General features: G+C 40.3%; 1 protein-coding gene across 1 annotated transcript in view; it reads left to right on the top strand.

The window, feature by feature from the left end:
* Positions 1 to 301: 301 nt before the first annotated feature.
* Positions 302 to 25,063, top strand: part of srrm4 (serine/arginine repetitive matrix 4) — a 74,383-nt gene continuing 49,621 nt past the window's right edge. Inside the window, exon 1 of the mRNA XM_084728359.1 lies at positions 302 to 863. Coding sequence (XP_084584485.1) covers positions 661 to 863 — 203 coding nt within the window. The 5' untranslated portion in view covers positions 302 to 660. The remainder of the gene's footprint in view (positions 864 to 25,063) is intronic.

Genomic DNA, 25,063 nt, shown 5'->3' with positions numbered 1-25,063 from the left:
TTTGACGTCACAGGCTGAGAGACACAAAACAAGCTGCTCTCAGCTGAGCTCCTCACTCGATTCTTCACTAACACGATGCACATTCACACAGGCTGCCCTCACACACTTGCTCTGACACCCGCCCAGCCCTGAGCCAGCGTGCGTACAATCATCATCTCAGCGCCACAACAGCAACAAGACAACCACCTGGTCTCTCACTAATCTGGACTGAAACATGCTCCGTTTCCTGTGAGTGATGCCTGATTGTCTGTGAAGCTGCCGAGAGACAGGAGTGCGCACAGGAGAAAGGAGCGCTCCGCAAACCCCCGACCCGGACCCCGTCCCAGAAAAGCAGCAGATGTGACAGAAGAGGAGAGGCGGAGAGAGGAACACAATCTCCCCCACCCCTCCTTCCCTCATCTGGGAGAACAATACGCAGCCTCCAGTTGGAGAGGGTCAGCTTTTGTCCCTCTACCCACGCTCCCACTCAAGAGCCAGGAGCAGACAGACGCGCTGACACATTGACCTGCTGCTGCGAGAGGAGAAGACGGTGCAATAACACTTGCTGCGCTTTTCACGCGCTTTGATTCAGTACTTGGACAGCTCCTGAGTGTGTGAGTGTGTGTTTCCATGAGTGTGTAGACTCTTTACTGGTTTGGTTTGGAAACCACAGAGCCACAGATGCAGCCCCCGTGTTCGCTCCAGCTCGGTCAGTGTGGCCCCTCTCCGTCCCTGGGATCGCAGGGCAGCACCGCTGGCCTCCAGCAGCTGGAAGAGAAGCAGCTCTTTGAGAAGTTTTGGAAAGGGACTTTCAAGGCTGTGGCCACCCCGAGACCGGAGAGCGTCATCGTGGCCAGCATCACCGCCCGCAGGAGGGTGACCAAGTGAGTTCTCGCCTTCCTAAATTGGTCTTTGTTTTGTCCCTTCCGTTTGAAACATGTTTGTTGTCCAGCTGCTTCAGTCAAGAGTTGGCAAAGATTCTGTTTTTTGAGCAAGCAACTCACTAGAAAATCAGCAAGTGGTTGTGGAGTGTTGCTAAGAAGGAGACTGATTGCTGATTCTTAATATGCTGATGCCAAGACCACTAAATTCATCTTTTGCATCCTTGTTGTGGGCACAAGACACTACAGCGTACAAGACATTCAATTCCCAAAGCTTGTAGCACTTACTGTAAGATAAGATTTTGAGAAATTCACATTTGGTGTTAGAATTTTTTCATGTCATACAAAGAACAAGTTGATCATAGCACTCAAAGTCAGTCTGGTCCCAAATGCGATGCCTTTGGTAATTTACTAGTCAAGAAAAACATAAAAAAATCAAGTGGTCACATGGCCACTTGATGAGTTTTTGGACTCAACACCTGTTTCTCATTGAACCATATGCTCTGCTGAAGACACCATGAGTCGAAATGCGTTGGCTAATCCATGAGGATTTTTCATATTCACAGTCAGAGTAGGGCTGAGCTGATCCATCGCAATGTTTTACTGTGAACATCCTCATATGTCAATTCGATTCGACATTGCCCAACCCTGATTTATGGTTGCCTTGGATTTTTCCAGACTGCCAAACAATACTTTCAATTTCTGTTAGGTCTACTAGTAAGCTGGACAGTCATTGTTTGCTTTATTTCTGTCTAACTGCCATGAATGCAGTTGTCCATTGTTTCAACAGCATTTCTATGTTTATATCTATTTTTTGTCATTTGAACCATCTGCTCCCCTGAAATATCGTTGCATGCTGTTAAAACATCATCTTAAAAACATTTAGTTTTCGTGCAAATTCAGTCCAGTTACCACCTAGACACCTTTTGACCCACAGGTCCGTTTACTGTTGCCTTTAAGAGGTTAAAGCTGGAGCAGGCAGTTTATTTTTGGCATCATTAGGCAAAAGTTTCGTAATAAGCTTTCAGCATATTGTAATTCAGCTGATCTAGGAGAAAACTAGACCGCTGCTCGTCTTCTTGGCTCTGTTTTCAGACATTGACAGGAGACTTTGGCCAGTCACAAGTCGGTGAGATAGCTAATTGTTGAGTCTCATTCCCAAAGCATCAGTATTTGATGACCTCTAAATGAGACTAAACGATTAATCATTTTTAAGGCACCAATCCAAAGCATCAACAATTTGACCGTCTCGGAAAGAGACTCAACAGTCAACTATATTTCTATAGAATCTCTTCCTGCACCTTTAAGAACTCAAAATATGCATTTGATATCCACCGGACACGTATTTGCACAATCTCTCTTCATTTTTGAATGCAGAGGAACACATGTGACATACATCCAAACACAGCTGGCCTGGCATGAGCAGTGTGTCGCTCAGTTAATTGTCCCCTGTAAAGGTCATGAGGCAGCATCGTCATGCCTCTAATGTCAGACTTGTCCTCTCTTCCCCCTTGTGACATGGCTTTGTGCCATTGTGTGTTGAAGGAGCAACATGTCACATGTTTGTTCCTCCACTTTCATCCCTGCGACCAAAGGTTAGCCGCAGCCCTTGCAGCCTCAGAGGGGAGGACAGGGAAGGATGAATTATCCGTTGCCCTTTTCTCCTCCTTATCCTCTTCTTTTTATCCCTTCTTTGCTCCCGTGTGCACGATCAAGCATCAGCCATCTTTTATCCATGCACTGGTCTGCCCGCTGTTCCTGTCTGTCAAACACTACACAACAGTGGCACCACTTCCTTTGAAAGTTGTACCAGTATACAGAACAAATAGTCCAACAGGTAGAACATGTACACAATCACACTCGCAGACACACATTTGCACATGCGTACTTGCATATCAAATCATGTGGCTTGCTTGGGTGACCTTTGAATGGTTTTGACACCCACTATCAACTTTCTGTTATGTGAAATTAGCTATGTTAATGAGGATTAGAATGGCCCATTTCATCCTACATCAGCACAGGCAGCGAAAGACACACTGAACCAGATAATGTGTCTTTAATGGGTTCTATTACAGCGGGACCATAATGCTGCACATGGCCCAGTTATAAAGGATTTTATTAGCTTGTAGGATATGACCAAAAACACTTTATTGCAAGAATATGATGAAATATGCCTTTTTTTGCCTCCTTTGTGCCAGAGCTCAGTGATCTAACCATATAAAGTGCAGCCTCAATTTTCCCGTCAATCAGGCACAGCCTGCACTCTTACAAATAAAAGTGCTAACTAGAACCATGAAGGGTTCTTCGCCTTGTCCCCATGTAGAACCCTGGTAGACCCTTTTGTAAAGGTTCTGCTTGAAACCCTTTCAGAGAGTTTTAGCAAGAACCATCTGTGAAAGGTTCCACCCAGACACCCCTATGAGAGATTTTACACAGAACCCTTCTGTGGTGTATTGGTTCCACCCAGAACCCTCAGTTCTGCCTCACTTTTCCTGTCAACCAACATTAGCCTACACTTGTAGAAATAACTAGAACCACATGAGAACCCTTTTTGGTTCCTGCCAGAACCTTTTGTTAAGGTTCCATTTGGAACCCATTCAGAGAGTTTTACCTAGAACCCAACCTAAAGGGTTATACCTAAAGCCATCTGTGAAAGGTTCCATCCAGAACCCCTGATGAGAGGTTCTATGGTGTAATGGTTCCATTCAGAACCCTTTCCAGGGGCTCTATTTAGAACCATCCCACCCTCTAAGGGCGCTAACAAGCATGTAACTAGGCTTTTTTTTTTTTTTTTAACCAAGAATCCTTTTATTGTATTCTGAGGGTTTCTTCTTGAATCCATCTAGGGGATCTAAAAATACATTTTACAAGGGTTTCACCTAGAACCCTCTTGAGTTAAGCTTCATAGATTCTGTTGGTCATCCATCCAACAATCTTTGTTACAATTACCAATGTTTAAACTGAAAAAAACATCTTTTAATACCCATGCTTTCAACAAACCTTGAAGAAATCTGTCTTTCAAAAAGGATCTTTGGATAATGGTTCAGTATACTCAACCCCTCAGGAAGAACCCTTTCAGAACCCTTATTTCTGAGAGTGTAGCGCAGACGACAGACTCAAATCTATTTGGGGAAACTGTTAAAAAAAATTAGAAACAAAGCAAATGAACCCACAGAAAAAAAAGAAATGTAATGTGGCTGGCTGCCGTGAGCTGAGCAGCCTTTTTCAAATAGCCCGAGACTCTGGAGCGGGGCCCAGCTGTCTCTTCAGCTTCAGCCTTTCTGGGAAGGAGGCTCTCCTCAAGTGGCTTTGCCCCTCCATGGGCTCCGTCCGGGTGACAGTGACGATGATGGCAGCGTGGCAGGGCGAGGCGAGAGCGAACGTCCCCAGAGAGCAGACGTAATGGTGCTAATTCACCCGGTTTGAGAAAGACGAGGATGGCAGCGTCCATGGTTCCTCTGTGTATATATTTGCAGGAGGGTATAATGCAGAGGGACTTTTGGGTGATACAGATTGTAAATAATGAGTAAAACACAACAAACAAACACAACGCCCTGAGAATATGGATGCAGGAGGAGGCTCAGCCCCCCCCCCACCCCCCACGCTGCTCTGTTGATTTTGCCCGAGCGCAGTGTGACTGGGGAATGCTTAGACCATCAGAATGCATGGCCTAAGGCTCGCTCTTCTGCCTCTTTCTCTCCAAGAGGAAACATCATTATTCACTGTGGATAACTGAGGGGTGATGAACAATTGCAGTGAAAGTGAGGGGGCATTATGTACAACAAGCAGAGAGGGAGAGAAGAGAAGGAGACGCAGGGGGGAGCCACAGGGAGACGTTTCATGTTCAATCAGCGCGGGTCTTTTTTCTGTCCTCTCTGTTCTCCTTCTCTCTCGCTCTTAACTCCCGAATTAAAAATGCTGGAGGGGCCCGCGAGCCACAGAGGAGTAATTAGAGTTTGTTGTCCTCCCTTCTCTGTCCTCCCCTCGCTGTCCTCCTCCTCCCCAGGCCAGTCACACAGTGGAGGGGAGGAGTTCACTGGCTCTGTGCAGCGGGGTGGGGCTCTGCTCGAAACCATTATGACCCCGCAAGCTGTTTTGTTCATGGGGGGGCTCCTCATTAAATATGCAGGCTGGCTAACTTTGGGTTGTGCAGTTTGTGTGTGTGTGTGTGTGTGTGTGCGTGTGCGTTCACATGCATCTGTATTGGAGATGTCCAGCAACTGCATGTATTTGAAACCAGGCTGTAAAGTTGTGTGTGTGTGTGTGTGTGTGTGTGTGTGTGTGTGTGTGTGTGTGTGTGTGTGTGTGTGTGTGTGTGTGTGTGCGCCGTGTTAGTGGGGTCTTGTCCAACTCTGTGGCAGATGGCAGGCTCGAGTGAATGCATTGCAAGGGAGGGGGGGAAGAGTGTGTGTGTATGTGTGTGTGTGTGGTAGGGGGTTTCAGGCCTCTTACCTCAGCAGATGCTGGTTTAACGAGGACGAGAGGAAGAGGGTTTGGAGGAGCTTGTACACTGACAGCACTGGTGGGAATATACAGCGGATGGACAAAATAACATGAACACCTCAGAATAGAACACAGTACAATCCAGCTAAAGCCTAAAAAAATGACCGTAAAGTCAAATAAAAAACCAAAAGTGGACTGAACAATTGCATGCTGAAAACTATATGGGAGAGTGGCAGTGGAAAGCTAAAAGTTAATAAAGGAAAGAATATTGGGTCCAGTGGTGTGAAAAAGCGATTTTAAAACACAAGAAACTAAGACTGTTTCTTCCAGACCGATTGGTTCACTATGATTGAACAATGGAGCTGGCTCGGGAGAGATATACAGGGCTCAACAATAAGGATTGCTTGATACCCCAGGGCAAGTAAAAGGCCACGTCATGCTAGTAAATCTTGCAACTCGTAACACTGGTTATATTGTGGAACTGCTGATGGAAGTTGCTAAGGAGTGAGGCGTCTTGTTTCCTTCTCATCTATGTGGAGAGTCTTGAATGCGCATCACTGATTGGGCACTCACAAGAAAATGATGGCGGTCAGATGGGACTTAACATTATGCAAAGGCCAGCAATTGCCTTAGAGCTACTAAGCTACCAAGGGCACCATTAAACCCTTCATAAAGTTATTGTAAGAAAAGCTTTTTTCCACTTTTTTCCACTTTAATTAATTATCTTTTGAAAAATCCCTATGCTGATATATTCTCAGAATAGCAAAAACATGAGTCTCAGGGCCTCCTCACTAACTCAGACTATTCCATAATATTATTGTGCATCTGCTGAAATGATTCAGCAAGACAGTTGCCTCATGTAAACAAACTAAAAGACAATGTCCATCCCAGCTACCGCCTGTTCACCCTGCTACCGTCTGGCAAGAGATACAGAAGATTACCACAACATTTCAAACAATGAATTGCCCGACGGAACAAGTGGGGAAAAAACATTGATGTTGAACTGGTTGATGGCTGGCTGACTGGTAAAGTGATGGAGGAACTCTTCACATTTTTGCTGTGGTGACTTCAGGGAACCAAGTATGAGGAGGACTGATCACTGACTCAATGGTCTGAAATAAAACCCCGAGATTGTGGGTTTGAGAGGCAATCAGGTGGGAAAAATATGCCTTCCTTGCTTGTTTTACACTCGATTGAAGATTTTCATTTGACTTCAGAGGGTAAATAAAGAGCTGTTAAGATAATTTTTCTGCTTTCCTGCACTTTTCTTTTAATGTTACTATAGTGATCATTTAGCTAGGGATCTTTGTAATACCACATCTTTAAAAGGCGCAATATTATCTTGAATGCTGCAACATACTATATTAAAACATGCATTATATTGAAGGGTAATTCAGGTTTATTACAGCTTTTGTGTTATTTTATCTCTGGCCATTCTATCAGTTTTACTAACACTGAAGTCAGCAAGTTATTTGCTGAAATCTGGTAATTCAGATTGAATACAGTCTGATGGAGCAAGAAACATGCGTTCAGATCAGACAGGTTGTAATTGTGATTTTGAGGTGAATCTGGAAGTGAATGTATTCAAAATAACAGCAATAGTAGGAGCTATTTTGGGCTCCCCTAGTTTTGGGAGTAAAAGTCAATGTTAGGTGACTGACAGAGCTCCTCTGCAGCTTGGATCTGCATCAAACTCTCCGGGTTCAAACATTAGGTACAAGATAGCTTTACTCATTTTACAATACGGGGTTGTATAACAAGATTAAGTTACTGTTCCCTTTTTGCGACGTACAAAAACAGATGTTGTACAGAAAAATGTATACAGTAGAATGTCCTGAAAAAATAATAAGTCATAGAAATGAAGACAAAACTATTTTACATGTTGTTGTGCTGAGGATGAATTAGGGTGAACAGCCTGAGAGAGGAAGCTACGCTGTAGTCTGGTGGAACAGCAGCAGGTACTTCTGTATCTCTTTCCAGATGGCAGTAGGGTGAACAGGCTGTGGCTGGTTTGGGTATTGTCTTTTAGTATCCTTTGGGCTTTGCTCAGGCACCTCACCTCCTGATATCACTGACGCTCTCTAGATGGGAACCAATGATGCCCTGGGTCACTTTAATCACCCGCTGCAGAGCTGTGCTCATCCCACACCAGTTTATGATGTTGCTAGTCAGGATGCTTATATTACTTCTCTTGTTAGTACCAAATATAAACGGAGAAAACATCTGGTTGGTCCGATTAAAAAAAAAGAAGAGAAATACAGTTGGATTTCTGTGACTTTCAATCACAGAGCTCAAAAACTGACAATAGGACCTGCAGCTGAATTGAATTCTTTTGGATTCTGGGTCAGTTTTAGGTGTGTGCCTCTTTGCAACTATATAGTCTCCCACTGCACAGGAGAACACTGTGCACAAAAGTATGAAGGACATAAAGTAGGTTGATTTTTAGGCTGCTCGTGCTCCTTTCCCCATAGGAATTAATTTTAGAGAAGCTGTCAAATGTATCTGAGTTGTAATAAACCAGAACGATCCTTTAAGAAGTTGTTAATGTTTTTTTGTCCGTCTCGTGTGTGGCTGTGGTGGAAATGATTTTGTCTTTTGTTTGAATTTCTATGGTGGCCACGTCTGTGTAAAAGCGTGCTGCAAATCGTCTACAAATCCAGGCTTTAAAATGTTCTGAGTGTGGGAATAAATGAATACAGGATATAGAGTCTCAGAAACATCAAGGAGTAGCAGGCAGAGCTCCCCCTGGGACTAACCATCTCCCTCGCTTTCTGTCTGGGAGAATGACAAACATGATTTAGTGACGGACGAGGGGTTTGTCTGCCATTATATATCTCTCTGTCTGTGCTTCTGCTCTCTTCATCGCTGAGTATCTTTACCCGAGTTCCCTCCCTCTCCTCGCATCAGTATCTCTCTCCTTCCTCCTCGCAGTATCTCTTCACCGTGCGTTAACGCGCCCTCTCTGTGTCTGTGTCATATTACTCAGAGCGCGCAGGATGCAGCCGCTGAGGCATGCTGACAAGGGAGTAGGAGATGATGCCGACTCCCCAGGCAGGAATCAGACTTATCACCAAAATGGATTCACGTTTGATATTGATTCCTGCTTAGCCAATCCATTTGAATCAAACCTGTGTCAGTGACTTAACACTTGATGCGCCATTGCAGTGTAGTTTACAGTGTAAAATGCTTTTTATATGGTACGGGAATAGGAGCTATAACAGAGACACTAATTGGTGGGGTGGATTTATATGCGGCGTTGCTTTTTGCACAGTTAATCCATTTGAATCAAGCCAGTGTCTGATGATTAACTCCTGTTTACACTGTCACAGTATGTAGTAGTGCATTAGGTGGAATTTAAGGAAACCAAGATAGTAATAAGGTCATAATATATAAGATTATTTGCATAGTACATATAAAAAACAAAATGCAGAGTGCTCTACAAGGAAGAAAGAGAAAACACACATACAAAGTCATATAAATACACAAGAAGAGAAAAGAAAACATTTTACACATACAAACATGGTACAGACTAGTTGTCAGTGTAGACATTGAAAGGAGAGTCATAAAAAATCATCAAAAATCATAGTCAGGGCCACACTAATTAATAGTCTCGCAGCTGTATTCTGCACAATTTGTGAATAATAATAATCTAACTATACAATACTCTATACCACTTTTTCATGTCTGATACCGATATTGATAGAACAACCTTGCATATTTGACAAACAGATATCAATCCAATACCGTCTTTTTCCTGTCTGAAACAACTAAACTGTCTGACCAGTACAGATACTTAGAACTAGATTGGCACATCCCTAAATCTAACTGTATGAAAATCAAAAAATGTATGATGGATTCCTTAAATAAGAGATTACAAGAGAGAATGCGATTAGATGACCACACTAATATGCAATTCAAAATGAAACTTAAAACAAAACACCCAGTTTTGGACGGAGGGGTTAGTGTTGTTGGGAAAAAAAAGGACAGTTTTATGCAGAGGATTTATACGACTGCTCATTTGTTGTTTGAGTGCAGACCTCCTATGAAAACATGAGCTTTTCAGTAACAAAGAGAGGGTTGTTTATAGTTGAAGATCAAGCATTTTTTAGTTTGAAGAGTTTCACAAGTTCTGAGCTGTGCAAAACTTCCCCAATTTCCCCCAAAACACTGCATCTCTCAGCTAAAATAAAAAGAATTTCAAATGATTTAGAGAACTTTCACATAACAAAGCAAATGGAAGAGCAGTTTTACTGCAGAAAATGGCGTCACCAAAAGTTAGTTAGTAGTTATAAAGAACCAAACTTGTACTCCTATTTGCTTTATTTATGCACCATGGTAACAACCCTGAGAAAGATGCTTTGAGAAATTCAAATGAAATCCTATTTTCATTCGTACACTACAATAATGTTTTAGAAAGTAGGATTAATGAGTTGGGTCTCGTTGGGTCGGCTGAATCTAGAACTTTTTGTGGAAAAATAATAGCAGGGGCTGCAAGGGCTGCTGGAGGTCTGATGCAGAATGGTTTAGGCATATTTGCTAAAAAGCAGCCACAAGTAGCAATTACAGGATGATACTAAATGCTTAATCCTACGGTAATGGCAGAAAAACGAGGGTAGGGTCACGAGTCAGCGAACCATTATACAGCCATATTTACCTAATAATTAGCCACTTTTAGGGCCTGATCAGATAAAGCATGTTTTGCATTTTCTTAGATTTTGAAATATGAGATTAATTATCTTTTTTTCTTAAAGTTATTTACTAGTCTGTATCTTTGAATTCTTGGTGTGTGCTTAAACGGATGTCTTTCATGTCGGGAAATTACACAGTTTGGTAATTTACTGGAAAAACAAGCTGAATTATATGTACCTTTTGATTTTGGTTAGCTAGAAGTAGTTAATTTTGTACCCAGTAGATAGTTGATTACCTAAATATCTGGACAGAAGCAGAGGGTGCTGGCTCTGATTGAGGGTAGGAGGTTGTTTTCAGATACTCCAGGAAACAGAGATCCTTGTGGGTACATGAGACCCTCAGACAAACGAGAAATCACAGAGCAGCTTGCAGTTTGCCCAGAGAGACATTGGAAGGGAGCTAATGCTAGCTTAACACAAACCATGAACTTCATGCTACCAGTTAATTGTTAGTACAGTTTAGATTAATGGAAACAACTGACCCGAAATCTCAAGTACCACCGCAGTAGTTTGGCTCCAGGCTGCTGCGAAACACTTACTGCCTGTTAGAAAACAACTGCAAAAAGACGCCTCTCACTGCAAAAACTTTGCTAGCTGTTGGGACCTAAGCTACGGGTCAAACCAGATGGCTGTTGCATCAAAACTACTGAGTGCATTATACTGAACGAGATTAAAAATTTAACCTTTCATTTAGAAGAAGAAGAGTGTGTTATATCCTGTTTCAAAATGTACATAGTTTTGCTTTAACGGAGAAGCAGTGTGTTTCTCACAGATGCTTATTGAGTTAAAGAAAAACAATCTTTTCTATCCATCACTTTAATTCACAGGACAGGCTGTAATAAATACTTTGAGCTGTTTTTAGTGGCAATTGTGAAACGCTGTTATGTAGTCTGGAGTGAAGGCAACCTGCAGAGGCCAGCCAGTCAGGTTGCTTTGACTGTTTCAATTCGCAACCATCCATATTTCCTACAAATAGTCTTCCTGCAGCGTGATATCAAATCTAGTCCCTTCCAGCTGCTGCAGTATAGATTAAAGGGTTAAAAAGTAATGTTTTCTTTGCTGTGATCTTACTTTGTTTTCATCTATAACAAATGTGTATTATGTAGAGGAGGATTCACTGAAAGGATTTATTCACTTTATCAACAGGCCCCAAAAAACTGACAACCAGAGCGGCGGCACATTAAAGATAAAATAAGAGAGACGTTCACTGGCCCACAGCACAAAATGACTCTAATACATCAGTGTGGGGGGGGTTAAGGTGTTATTGATAAATGCCAACGATTCAACAATTACTTCAGAGGGTGATATTTCTGGCTTTTAAAGCTCACTTTGACATTTCCAAGTTTCGCTCTCGTCCCTGCGTCACAGAGACACAACCAGGCACCGTGAGAAATCAGTTTAGCTTTTACGACACTCTTATCGATTCTGGGAAACAATATGCTGCACTTGAGCGCTAACTTGTGATAGATGTTTAATGTGGCCTCGGCATGATGGGTAACAGCGTTAGTGCCTTAAAGCAGCACATCTCTGTGAATGTGGAGCTCAAAAGAGTCTTTGATATTTGAATCCAGCCATTTTTGTTCTCCTATACACACTTCATGAAAAGATGTAAGGTTGTATGCTTGTTTGGGGTTGTGAGTCAGAGGATGGTGCTGCTCTGAATCCTTCTCTGTGCATAAACACACACACACATGCACTTTATATGCATTATTATTACTGTATTCAGTGGTTTAGTGCATCAAAACCCCTAAAGGCATCAACACGCTAGCAGTGAAGAGGAACATACCTAAATAGAATCAACACATGAACAAATCTGTGAGCAGTTTCGTGTTGTTCTTTGTTATACTGAGGCACGCAACATGAAGACGATATAAAGAGAAGGCTGTAAAAAGACATAAATTCAGAATCAACAACCACGGCTGCTGTGAAAGACCGTCAAAGATGGTTTGGGCAATTATGAGAGTGTAGAGGCAGTTTGACAAATAAGACAAAATATGACCTTTGTCGTTGTTTAGCAAGACATTTTGAAGATATTATTATTAAATGTTAGGGGTATCATGATTCTCAAAATCCACAATACGACTTGACTTCGATTTTAAGGTCACGATTCGATTTGATTTAAATATTTAATAGAGCAATTTGTAGCAACTGTGCATCCAGCAATGAGTCCTACAGTCTGAAGAGCAAGTTGGAGCTATAGACGGTGTATTAAATAGTTTGAATCTCCACTTAATATATGATCAGTCATTGAAGAGACCCCCGCCTCTCACCCAATGTCAGCTGGGATAGGCTCCTGCCCCCCGCGACCCTTTAAGGATTAGCCGTTACGGACAATGAATGAATGAATAGCTGAAGAGAGCTGTTTCCCCCCGTCCCCCTCTCTGGGACAGGGAGAAACAGCTCCTCTTGGTTGGGCTGGCTGCAGGAACACTCCAAGAGTGCAAAATGAGTGCAATATTGTAATTTACCAATAACAAGCAATGATGAGTCCTTGATCAGCTGTTTATGACTGTCAATTGTCGATTGAGTTCAGCGACTGCCTGCCAGACTCCATTAACATATCGCTCAATTTCACCGTTATAAACATCTGCTCCTTCTAAAAGATTATTAATGATTTATTATAAATCATAAATAGACACTAAGTGATTTGGTGAACATTCACCATTAATCTGAACTCTAATTAACGTGAAACAGGCAAACAATAACACAAGTTACGGACTAGAATAGAAATTTCAAAGGAGGGCACCACGCCTGTAGCATTGAGAGAGTATTTGAACTTGGCATCTTTCCATGTCCTGGATGACATGTCACAGTGATTTATGATTTATTGCAGTAAAGATTTCTCCTTTCAACAGTTTTATAGCACTGATGGTTGTGCCATAGAGAGAGCGTTGATTTGTAAACATCAACAGGACACTGGTTTTTATGCCCCGGCAACTGTCATTTACATTTTCAAATTCTTCTTTTAAAAGACAAATGGATAAATGTTACTTGTAGAAACACTGAGCAAAAGGTTTCAAAGGTTCAATCAAAGACCTGGATACATATCTGACACAGTCGGTGAAAAGTGCAGCTGCAGGCTACCGGTAAGCTACGCTGTGTCATCTCTGAAGTGTTTTTTCCTCTTCAGACGCGCAGAAGAAGGCGGGGGTGGGAAGAAAAACAATTGTCAGTCTTGCTTTTGATTCTGATTTATTTTAAGTTTCGAAATGAAATTATGACATCTCTATTAGGAATTAATGTTAAAATAAAAGCACAAGACAGAACATCACATTACTGATCCTGCAAAGAACTGGAGTCATTGAAGCATTTTTGTCAAACTAAAGCCAGACCAACATATTGGTTAGCTTTATTGACAGACCGATATTGGCTATCCCTACATTATTGGTCTGTATCAGCACTGGCATATATATATTGTCCAATATGCTCAGATGTGATTTTTTTTTGTTTAAACAGAACACAGTGGAGTTTTATTTCTTTAGTTTTACAGTTCATTTGTATTTTTTCTTTTGTTTATTGTGCATATTTACCTTTTTTGTTTTGACACAAAGTAGGACTGCACGATAAATATCAAAGCAGATAAATAATTGGCTGATAATGGATAATTTATATTATTATTTATTGTTAAATATAATAGTGAAATTATAACCAGTAAATGTCATCAATACTAATATATGATTTGACAGATTATGTCAAAGCATTTAATTTGAATTCTTGGGCAAAATGCTCGAGAAAAGCCAGCGTGTTTGTGAAGTTTTTTTTTTAATGTACTTTTATTAAAAGTACATTTGGTTTTGTCATAGCTGTGGAATATTAAATCTTCTATCTTTGTTCACTACCTCTTTGCCTTTCTTACCCTCAGGTGTGCATAAACTAGGTTATATGAGCTTCTATTTAATTACTATTATTTAAAATGAACCCTCATTACAATATAAACCATAATAATATCGAACCTTGAATAAGTGAGGACCTCAATTTAGACAATGTTTTTTGCCTCTTCTCTTGAGGATATTTGGTATGCAACAGAATGCATGTGCACAAACTGCTTGCATGTGCAGGACCTACCTATAAACCCATGACGGCAGATCAGTGGACAACATACCGCATATGGGCAGGCACATACAGTAGCTACGTATGGAGACAGACACACATTGCGCCATAGGGGAGGTTCAACATGATAATTCCTCCAGAGCTGAACAGCAGCAGCAGCAGCATTTTCCGAGATGAAAGCAGAGAGCTGGGAGTTAACCCTTTCCCTCAAACATCAGCTCAAAGCCGCTGTGAAATTTCCCCTCAGGGATCGCTGTTCCCAGGCTGTGGTTCACCTCTGTGAGGAAAATGCCTCACGCTGTCTCCCTCCTGCAGCTGCTGGCTACTGTAACACAGTCTGAGAAGCATATTTTAACATTTTGTCTACAGTCCAGATATAATTTTCTAGTGTTTTGGGGAAAAGACTTTAAGTACAAATCTGAAGGTCAAGTATAATGTCAATCTGACAGGGGCAGGCCTGTTTCTGGACATGTTGGTGCCTCAGGCCAGACTCAACTGGCACTCCTGACCTTTTTTATATCCACATAACTTGATATTTTTGTTTAATTCAACTCAGACTACCATCCCTGTATTGCATCTTAAACTGGCTCACATGCAGAATACAATGTTTATGTGGGACATAAATAGCCTGGTTATTTTTCTCTGTTTGATACATTAACCAAGTGATCATCTGCATATCATTTAATTATTTTATGTTTTTTTTTTTTTTTTTTTGCCTGTAGCACTTTGACATCAAAGTGTAAATACTTAAGTTAAAAGTAGAATAACCTGTGGAAAAGGAGAATACACAAAGTGTCAGTGCTTCTAAATGGTATGAAATTAGATGAGTAATTCTACTTTCCAACTCTGAGCTTTGACAACGACACTAAGACAACTAAATCTATTTTATTAAAGCTGTGTGCACAGATGTAGATGTTCAATCAGCATCAGTTAAACATAAGGCAAGAATGTAATCTGTCTGCTGTAAAGAGAAATTTTCTGCTCCAACGGCAGAGAAGGGTGAGCCGATTTTGTTTGAGCTCAAGTTTTTACGCCTGAATTAGTTTATTTCCATAATCATAACAGAGAAAAAAAACAACAACATTAGCCCTGTTTGAAAGTTTACTGTTGTTCATTAGAATTTGATCGGTTCATGCGTACAAATCGAGACCGAAGCAGAGCAGTATGGATCTGCTCTGCACCTGGTTGCACTTACTTTATGTTAAAATCGAGTGCACTGACATTTAGAGAGACTCATGACATTTAAGTCCATTAACATAGTAAATTGTGTTGGTTGTGTGTGTGTGTGTGTGTGTGTGTGTGTGTGTGTGTGTGTGTGTGTGTGTGTGAGCGCTTGTCATTTTGTCCATTTGCCAAGTGCAGACTCGGCAAGAATAAATGGAGACACAAAGGCAAAGGGAATCATTATCAATGCGTGAAACATCTCTGAAATGTAAAGAGACAGATTTTTCTTGTAGAAGTGAAATATTCTCTCAGTACTTTGGTTGACACTGACTCTGAGGGCCTGTGTTTTTATAGAAAACTGTTAAGAATCACTAGCTTTAGTCTTTCAAACCTTATGAAGGATTTCTTATCTCTGAGCTTTGGCCAAGTAATGTTCTGGCTACTTTGCTTTATTTGGGGATGTGAGCAACACATACGGACAGATGTTACCTCCGATACTTAAATGGACTTTCAGCTTTGTTTCTTCTGGCTGTTGCAAAGCCTTACCTTGTTTAAAGGCTTTAAGCAAAGATAGCTTGTACTTTTTCAGCACTGAAGAACCACTACACAGCAAGGTTAAAGCTGACTCAACTGAATAGGCTAAAAAAACAAGGTGAAGAACACAAATTTTGCTTCCATTTCTGACATTTTGTCTCATACAGAAATGTTTACACTGTTTGAAATAACAGGTCACTCTGAATGGCTGCTTCTGAAGAGGGTTCTTTATAAGAAAAATTGTTCTTTTGAGAACCATTTACATCCAAGACCAGTTTTTGAAAGAAAAAGTTCTTCAAGGATTGCTGAAATCATGGGTTTTAAAGGATATTCTCTTAATTTTAACAGTGGTAACTGGAACATAGATTGTTAAAATGATTGATGGATGTTCAGTCTGTAGGATTCAATCAATTTTTGCCTCATCTGTAGAATACAATATGGTTCTCCATAGAACCACATGATGACAAAAGAGTTATAGGTGAAACCCTTATAAAATATATATTTTTATTCTACAAAACCCTTGAACTATATTAGGGTTCTTGGTAGATCCTTGGCCTAGCACCCTTAGAATGTGGAAAGATTCTGGATAGAATCTCTTAGGGGGTTCTGGGTGGAACCTTAAACATATGGTTAGATGCATTTCTTTTATCTTATATATTTATGCATAAAATAATCCTCCATAGACATGTAGGTTGGATTAGCACCCCTAGAAGGTGGAAAAAATTTGGATGGAACTTTTCATGTATGGTTCTAGGTATAACCCTTATATTGGGTTCTGGGTAGAAGTCTTTATAAAGGTTCTACCAGGAACCAAAAAGTGTTCTGTTATGTTAGCACTTTATTTCTAAGAATGTCTGAGGTTGTGTGAAACACAATGTGGATTGTTATTGCATCCAGCAACAGGCAGCTTCATGTAATTGGCTTCTGTATTTTGTGGAACTGGAAGAGAGAAAGAGGGAGAGGGAAAGGAAAATGAGAAATAGAAAGGAGAAATAGTTATTATTTTCAATAAAGAGTAGGGATAGAAATCAATATAACAGCAGTGCAACGCATGACTGTAATAACAGCCTGGAAGAGAAGAGAGAAAGGAGAAAAAAAAGTGAAAGAAGGAAGGAAATAAAGAAGCGACAGCGGAGACTCTGTGAGTGACATTTTGAGATTGTCCATTTTAGGACACTGGGGCAGCCAAGGTTATTACATTTTACTGCATATCATATTCCAGCCATGAATAGAAATCCTTTCTTGAGTCTTGGCCAAAGGGAATTGAATTATATGTAGGCACATAATGTACAACATTGAATAAACTCATAATAGACGAGAGGGAAGGTGAAACACTCCTTTGTCCTCTGTGCTGGCACTACATGAAATGGACGGTAGTAAATCTTACAGACAGTCAGAGATGACCTATTCCTCTGAGCGATTCATTACCAACGAGTGTGGTGGCTGAGGGAGAGGGACGTCTCGCTCATTATGACCTATTAGATCTTCACAAACCAGGGATGTCCCTCGACATGAAAAAGATACGAGCCAACTTTCAACTTTTTACTGCTAATCATCTGGCCTGCAGCGAAGAGGCACCACACTGAAGGAGAAAGACAAACAAATAGGAGTGATTTTGCTTCCTAATGTGATTTTTTTTTTATCTTTAAAAGCCCCAAATATATTGTATAAATACTATTACTGAAGAGTTTGACTTAACAGATCTGTATGTTTTGCGTTTGTCCTACTGAAAATGGCCTACAGGCAAGTTTTTTCCAAACAAACCCTTAGACATCAGTAACTGATTGTTATTTAAACAATTAAAAATGATTTGTTAACTTAAGTTGATTTAAGTTTTTATGAAACAATTAGCTTCCTTAGTACTGTAGTTTGCAGTAGTAACAGTGTTTCCTGAACAGCCTCCTGCAGCTCAGTCCACTGTCACAACAATCTCACTTTTGGTTTTCGAGGTGTGTCATGTCTCCAGATGGCCTGCAGTCAGATACAGAAAATGTTCCCTAACCAACATGACTGCCTACAGCAGGCAAGAGAAAATATTTCAGGCTTTTGTTCAGTTTAATTGAGCACTTTTGCTGGAAACTGAATTTGGTGCATTTTAAGACTTTTGAAGACATTTTGTAGATACTCTGGTGACAATCTACACGTCATTTAAGAGATGATATGGATATAGTTTGCAGTGGTATATACTGGTATACAGGGTAATAACAACAGCAATAAAAATAAGATACTGTGATATTTTCTGCGACAGTTACTGCACAGTGAAAATCTCATACTGTTGCAGCCCCATTATAAAAACTTGAGTCGAGCACATCATAATAAGGCTGAGCAGAGTTACTGTGTGCAAAAATGGTGTAAGACAGCTAATAGTCTAGAATGGCTGCCTCTGTTTTGGACTCTCCAGCCTTCAGTTCCCCCAAAGATTCATGTCGGAGTTCACAAAAGCTGACCTTGACGCAACAGATTTGCACATTTTAGTTTCAGTGTTCTTTTTTTTTTCTTTTTTTTTTTTTTTGTCAAATGAACAACATCTACGGCAAAGCAGTCGTTGGCAATTAAATTCCTCTTCTCAGTCTCCCTTCAACAATGCTCATGCAATATGTATAAAAGAAAAATCACACAAGTAAATGAGAAAAAGAAAATCTAAGATACGAAGTAGTTCAGAAGTTAAAACATATATACTTAGCCCTCCGAGCAAATCCACTGAATACAGAATTTCCATTAAATTGAATTAATTTGCTGCAAGTTTACTCGTGTTCTCCCACCACTGTCATTTGTCATTTTCAGTCGTGTTTGTGCCTTTGACATATAGTATAAAGTGTAACTTACACCTTCCTACATACTTACATACAATCAACGTACACTCCTGTGTGGTGAACTCAAGTTCGTAAGAGCCCCGACGTAAATGATATGCGATGGGTTTTTGAATATAGAGAGGCTGAAAAAGTCATAATCATAATAAGATCAGTGGTGCTTTGGGGGATAGACAGATAGTTATTGCCACATTCAACTGGAATGTGCCATGAGGAAGCACAATCACTCATAATGACAGTAGGCTGAAATCTTTCTCAGTCTAAAATCGCACCGAGGCAAAGGCCTCATTAAATATGCATACACACCCCAGAGTTGGTATATTGGAAAATCTGAAAAAATCCGACATAATAGGCTGAGGCCTTTTTCCCTTGGCAGCAGATTTAACTCCAGAGTCAAAAAAAGTCCCCGGGAGCATCTTATTTACTTTAGATCCACACACAAACACACACACACACACACACACACACACACACACACACACACACACACACACACACACACACACCAAGGACACTCAGACAACGAGCTTCAGCCCCAGTTTTGTCTTACAGTGACTGACTGTTGGCCTTGTTGGTCTTGTTTTTTTTTTTTTTTTCTTTTTTGCCAAGTACGCCACATTTTTATAACTGGACTCCTGAAGCGGTCATAGTGTTCATTATTAAAATGCAAACTTATCAAAGTCAACTCCTCATCACTTAAATTAAATCATTTCAAGGCTGACTGGCTCCCACGTCTCAGCCTCCTCCTCCATTTTTCATTTTCGCTCCTTGCCCATCCTCATTTCAGGAAGACGATCTGCCATTCATGTGAAATTGCCACCATTTGCATAACCGATGCAGGGCTAAGGGTGCAAACTGTGGCAGTGTTGATGTCGCCAGTGCAATCGGAGATGGGAGCGGAGGAATTAATTGGCCCGGCCGCTGCATTACTTCCTTCCCTCCGCCCCGTTCTCACCTCTTCTCGACATGAAATGTCACGCAATGACAAGCGATTCCAAAAAACTCTGACACCTTTTGAGGTTCACGGCAGGTGAAAGACTCTGTAGAAAGTTTCTGGTTAAGTTGCGTCAGGGAACAGTTGCTTTGTTAAGAGTCTGAAATGTTTGTTTTTTAGCTGCTTTGACCTTAACCAATCAGTGAACGGGAACATTTCAAACAGCCACAAAATGTCTACATTAAGAATTTATGCAACTAAACCTCTTATGATTCCAGTTAAGTAGTCCTAACACTTTAGCTCATTATGTTATTATTCTTGTTTTCAATATTCAGTCATAAATAATGAATCCTTTTTGCCTTGTGCTTTACCTTCTCATATGAGCATTAAAATGTACCCACCAGCCAGAATTCATTCTTGCTGCCTGCTTTTTTAAAGCGTTAATGTAATTTTTACTGCCTTTTAGCAGTAAAATGACTATATTATATCTAAGGGGTTGACAGGGTTGTTGATCAATACCAGTGTCTCCCAATTTTAAGACACTCCAGCATATAACAGCTAGTCATTAGTGCAGTTATAGCCGCTCTAGGGAAAATTTTAATGTAGCGAGGACACACAGTGTCACACACAGTGAAGCACCCTTCACAGTTTAGTAATATCACAGAGATGAGGTGTGCGAATTATTCTGGTTCAGTCTGTCGGTTCAGAAAATACATTGGCTTATTTTCACAAATTTGAGCTGGATTACTTCTGCTAAATGTAGGAGCCTTGAAGGTATCACTTAAACATTTACAACATTGTATATTGTTTTTTGAATAGAGGCTCTGTTACGCTCAACGTGAAAAATAATGACTTGGCATTAAAATGGAATAGAGTGGTGCAGGAATGAGTCCTAAAACTGGAACGTGAGTTAGGACATTAGCACTTCTGGTTCGCTCATCTTGAAATCAAAGACCTTTTTGAATGGGTTTTTGGTTCAAATAACGTCTTTGTAACCACAGTCCTGAGAACAAAATCTTGGAGTAAATGCCACAGTACAGAGAAAAGACGAATAAATTCATAGAGCTATTGGAACTGACCAGTCTGTTCACAGATGCTAGCTATTAGCTCACCAGCTGAATAAAGCTGGGGTTCACAATGATGGAGTATAATGCCACATTAGGGGAAAGATAAGGAGGAAGGTTTTTTTTATTTTGCATGTTGAGAAAAATGTCAAGTATAAAGGTTGAAATACCTTGTCAAGAATAAAATCAAAATGGTATTTCAACTTTATTCTTGACATCTCACGTGTATCCAAAATAATCCAAACAAGAAAAATCTTCCAGTTATGTTTCTTATGCCTGGAACTACGACTGAAATTTCAACTTTATTTTCAGCATTTTGACTTTGACATTTTTATTCATCTATTAACTACAAAATACAAAAGACAAAGTTGCAGAGTGACATTAAAACATAAAAATCCTGGACTTACGAAATCCATCATTTGGTTTTAAAAGAAAAGTCACAAATGCAGTTTGTCTAAGCACAATTAATCCAATATTTAAGTTTAAATTCCAGCTTTTTTAGCTCTAGTTGCCATTCATCACCGACGTGCACAGCTGCCTTACAGAGCTTCCAGTCTAATTTCAGAGGCATACACTCCCTAATGCCACAGCAGATGAACATAGATCAGGTATTCCAGGCAACAAGCTGCTTCTGAGCAGTGCAAGATGCTGCTACGTCAAGGTCAACATCAAGGTCAAAGAGTGACAGCGTGGCAGGTAGAGAGCTGTGCCGAGGGTACGGGCTGTTGTTCAAAGGCTCATCCTCTTAGTGTGCTGCTTCCAAGCGTGAGTCTTATCCCCAGTGACGTTCCAGTGGCCGGCATGTCCCACTGAGAACTGATTAGGACAAATGGAGCTGACAGGTTTGTCGCTGTTCCCCGGGTGAGAGAGACATGCTAGGAAGTAGAGTCGAAATCTCCTGCTCTGTCAGGTCAAGTCACATGAAGAGGCGATGGGATATGATCCTCTTTTAGACTATTTGATGGTACAGTGTTTTTTTTTTATTTCTTTGCCCATATAACATAACATTTGTTTCTCTTTGTCATCGATCAGTGGATGATCTCTCAAATTATAACGACTTCAGCAAAGTATTGGTCTGCCATGCAATTTGATTTTTGCATACGGTGGAAAATCATTAAAGAAAGTTATCGTTTTTACATGACATCAGCATACTGCCCAAACACCACAAGATTGGTGTTTCTGTTGCTTTGCTTTCTGGAAATGGATCATTTCGCTCCTTAATTAAGTTTAGCAACAGCCCTGTGAATGCCTCAGTCATTAGACATATGTTAAATGTGGTCAGTGTAAGCGATTCAGTGGCTGTTGATGCTGAAATGACTTTGCAGATGTAGTTTAGCAACGTCACTGCTGAGTCATTCACTGTGTGCAGTTTTGTTTTTTGTTTTTTGAAGTAGTTTGAAGATTTGATGATTAGGATTTGACTAGTCTGAAGTATTAATGAAAGACAGCTTATGTGAATACAATTTATATTAATGTTGGACTTAATGTTGATATGAGTTCCTATTTTCAGTCAGTAAAAGTTATTGACGGCTATTGCTTTGAGATTTTGGACAGACATTACTGGTATCCAGACAATGAATCCAAATGGCCTCGGTCATCATCGTACTTTTCTTGTAGTGTCGTCAGGAGGTTCACATTTGTGATCATGGGTGAAGTGTCTTCAAATTAAAGAAAGGACTGACATGTAAGTCTGTGCACACTGGTGTCCCTCTAAGGGTTCTCCGGCACATTATCAGATAAAACATTTAAATTGTCCAGTAGGTTTATGACGAGGCCTAATACCTGCAAAACTAATGACATTCCCATCAGACTCAGCTACAGTTTGTGTTTTGTGCCAATCAGCAAATGTTAGCATGCAGTATAACGTAGTTCTAAATCTATCATTATGCAGTGTAGTGCATGAACACGTTAAAAGAGTGACATTCATTCAACATGGTCATATTTTTGGTGAATTAAACAAATCAGTTTGCGACTAACGAACGTGAGCGTCTTTCACTCCTGAGAGAGGTAACGAAGCGCACATTATCAGCTGATATATGTGTGATGCAGACTTTTTTTTTATCATGCAGCATAAAGTTTATGATCAAGGCTGCCCTGCAGACTGGAGTCTTAGCAACAAACAGACAGATAGACTCATGTTATGGATGCTGTGCAGTGCTCATGCAATGTGGTGCATTCTCTTTTTGTGATCTTGGTCATTCAAATTAATACAAAAAACATGAATATTGCACATTAATTCGTATAATGTCATTATATAGACTCAAGCAACTCTGGTAGGGGTAGATTCTCTTTCATTTTAAATAAAAAAAAACCCAAAGAAATTAACATTAACTGGTTTATTTCTGGGACAGAACTGTGAAGTATGGCAGTAAGCTAGTTTATTTTAATCTGAACTGAATTTTGTGCTAGCTCTTGTGAAGTGTGAACTTGCACAACACTGTCAGCATGTTAGCATTGTCAGCATGGTGCCATGCTTGCACTATCATATGTGCAATGCTGTGATTAAGGTATAAGTGACTCTTTCAGCATGTTGAGACCACACTGGAAATCTTTGCCCTTAATTTACTGTAACATGTTGTCTTGTTTGTCATGTAAATCCATAAATAATCAACGAATCGATTGAGTTTTGCGGCATCAGGAAGGCAAGTCCTCCACAATCCAGGTTTAATTAACTTTTCAAAGTCAGCCTTATTGCTCATCATGGAGAGGTGATCTGTTATATATTCAGTGCCAGTAATTCATTTGCTATAGGCAGCGCTCATGAAATGAATCACAAACTCATTCACTCAGTGACAGATTTGCTCTGACAAGCACAGTACAAGTCACCGGGCATGTCTGAGTGCTGCGAATATTTAAATATTAAAACATTTTCAGGTTTGTTAGCATGTAATGATCACATAGAGTCATATACATGTCTGTGAAATGCTGCTTTTGCTCCAGAGTTTCAGATGAAACCCTTCAATTAAAAAAAAGCCCTTCAAAAAGAATTAGTCATTACAACATTTGGTTGGAGCAGTAATAAAATACAGCTTTATTTCCTGCTGTGGTAGAAATTTGTCTTTGACTGTACCTTGACAGAAAAACTAAGATGTCTACCAGCCTTAGAAGGACTGCGTTATAAAGATATGGACACTGCATGTGCTGTTGAATTTGTCCACTAATTAAATTTATCTGGCAGGGATCGGGGTGATCTGGGGATATTCTGTCTAATTATAAGAAATATAATTAATGTCTCTAGCATATGAGCTCATTTCAGTGGCTTCCTATCACTTTTCATTTCAGTTTTGCATCGATGAAAGAATTGGTTATCGCGCTCGCCCTGATTCATTTGGAAAACATGAAAGCCTCTCCGATAGCCACATAATTAAACGGTTATTTTGGGGCATTCAATTTAAACTTGGGCTCGGCAGTGCCCTTGTAGGAGAAATAGAATTGCTTTGTCTCAGCACTCTCTTTGACTCCGAAGACAGTTTAAGGAAATCTAGTCGCAATAAAACACCAGATCTGACTACAACAGGAGGCACAGAGTTAATGATTTGCCTTTGATCCGGCCAGGGCGATGCACGAGCGCCTTTTGTCCTCATCTAAATGAGTTCCTAGTTCTGTGGAAGGCTGCTAAATTATTAAGGCTGTGCTAGAAGTTTGGCTTTTTGATTTTGCCTTTCTTGCTTTGCACTGAGGGAACCTTTGGCAAAGAATCCAAAGGTTTAAAATAGAAAGAATCTGAACTGTGTTTGCAATAATCACGATGCCTCATAGACTGGAGTTGCAGAACGTCTGCCTGATCTAATCAACTTCCACATTAACCTACATTGTCTTTATTTGAATATTATTTCAGAGCTTACTGCAGCAGAATACAGCACTGTGCATTATATCTTGTGATGGACATTGAGCTGCCGGCTACGATTTGACTGCAGGACGCCCTCATCTTATTTGATATATTCAGTCAAGGTGGGGGGAAGGGGGGGTTCAGCCTATCAAGTGATGATTTGCGTAAACAAATAGATCTTGACTGGTGGCATAATCCCTCTCATGATGGCCAAAGGGAAAACTTAATGCACTGAGATATCAACGTCAAAGTCAGAGAGCAGAATGGAGTCTATTTTTAATCCACTTATCTTAGGCCTTGATTTTCTGCAAATTTGCCTCTCATTATTCAACCTGATGAAAACTGCTTTTGAAATGCAGCTTTTTTTGAAATACAGGTGGTGCACATGAATCAGAACCACTGGGTGTGTGTGTGCTGATAAGGAAACGTTTGGTCGCACTCTGATTTACAGCACGCTAATAAGACGTAACAACCTGTACTTTGTATTAAATTAGACAAAAACTAGAAATAATAAGTTCTTTATTAGTCAGTAAACAAACACAGCTATACCCTATTACCATTCACTGTACCCTAATTAGACAACATACACCAAACAATGCACTTAATTAGAGGGTTAAGAAAGACACTTTATAGAAGAACTACGGAGGTCATATGACACGACTCACATGACATTACACATGTAGTTTA

Source organism: Lutjanus erythropterus, chromosome 10 (assembly GCF_056507025.1).
Source record: "Lutjanus erythropterus isolate fLutEry1 chromosome 10, fLutEry1.hap2, whole genome shotgun sequence".
In the NCBI taxonomy this organism is placed as follows: Eukaryota; Metazoa; Chordata; class Actinopteri; order Lutjaniformes; family Lutjanidae; genus Lutjanus; species Lutjanus erythropterus.
This window is presented reverse-complemented; position numbering and strand designations above follow the sequence as displayed.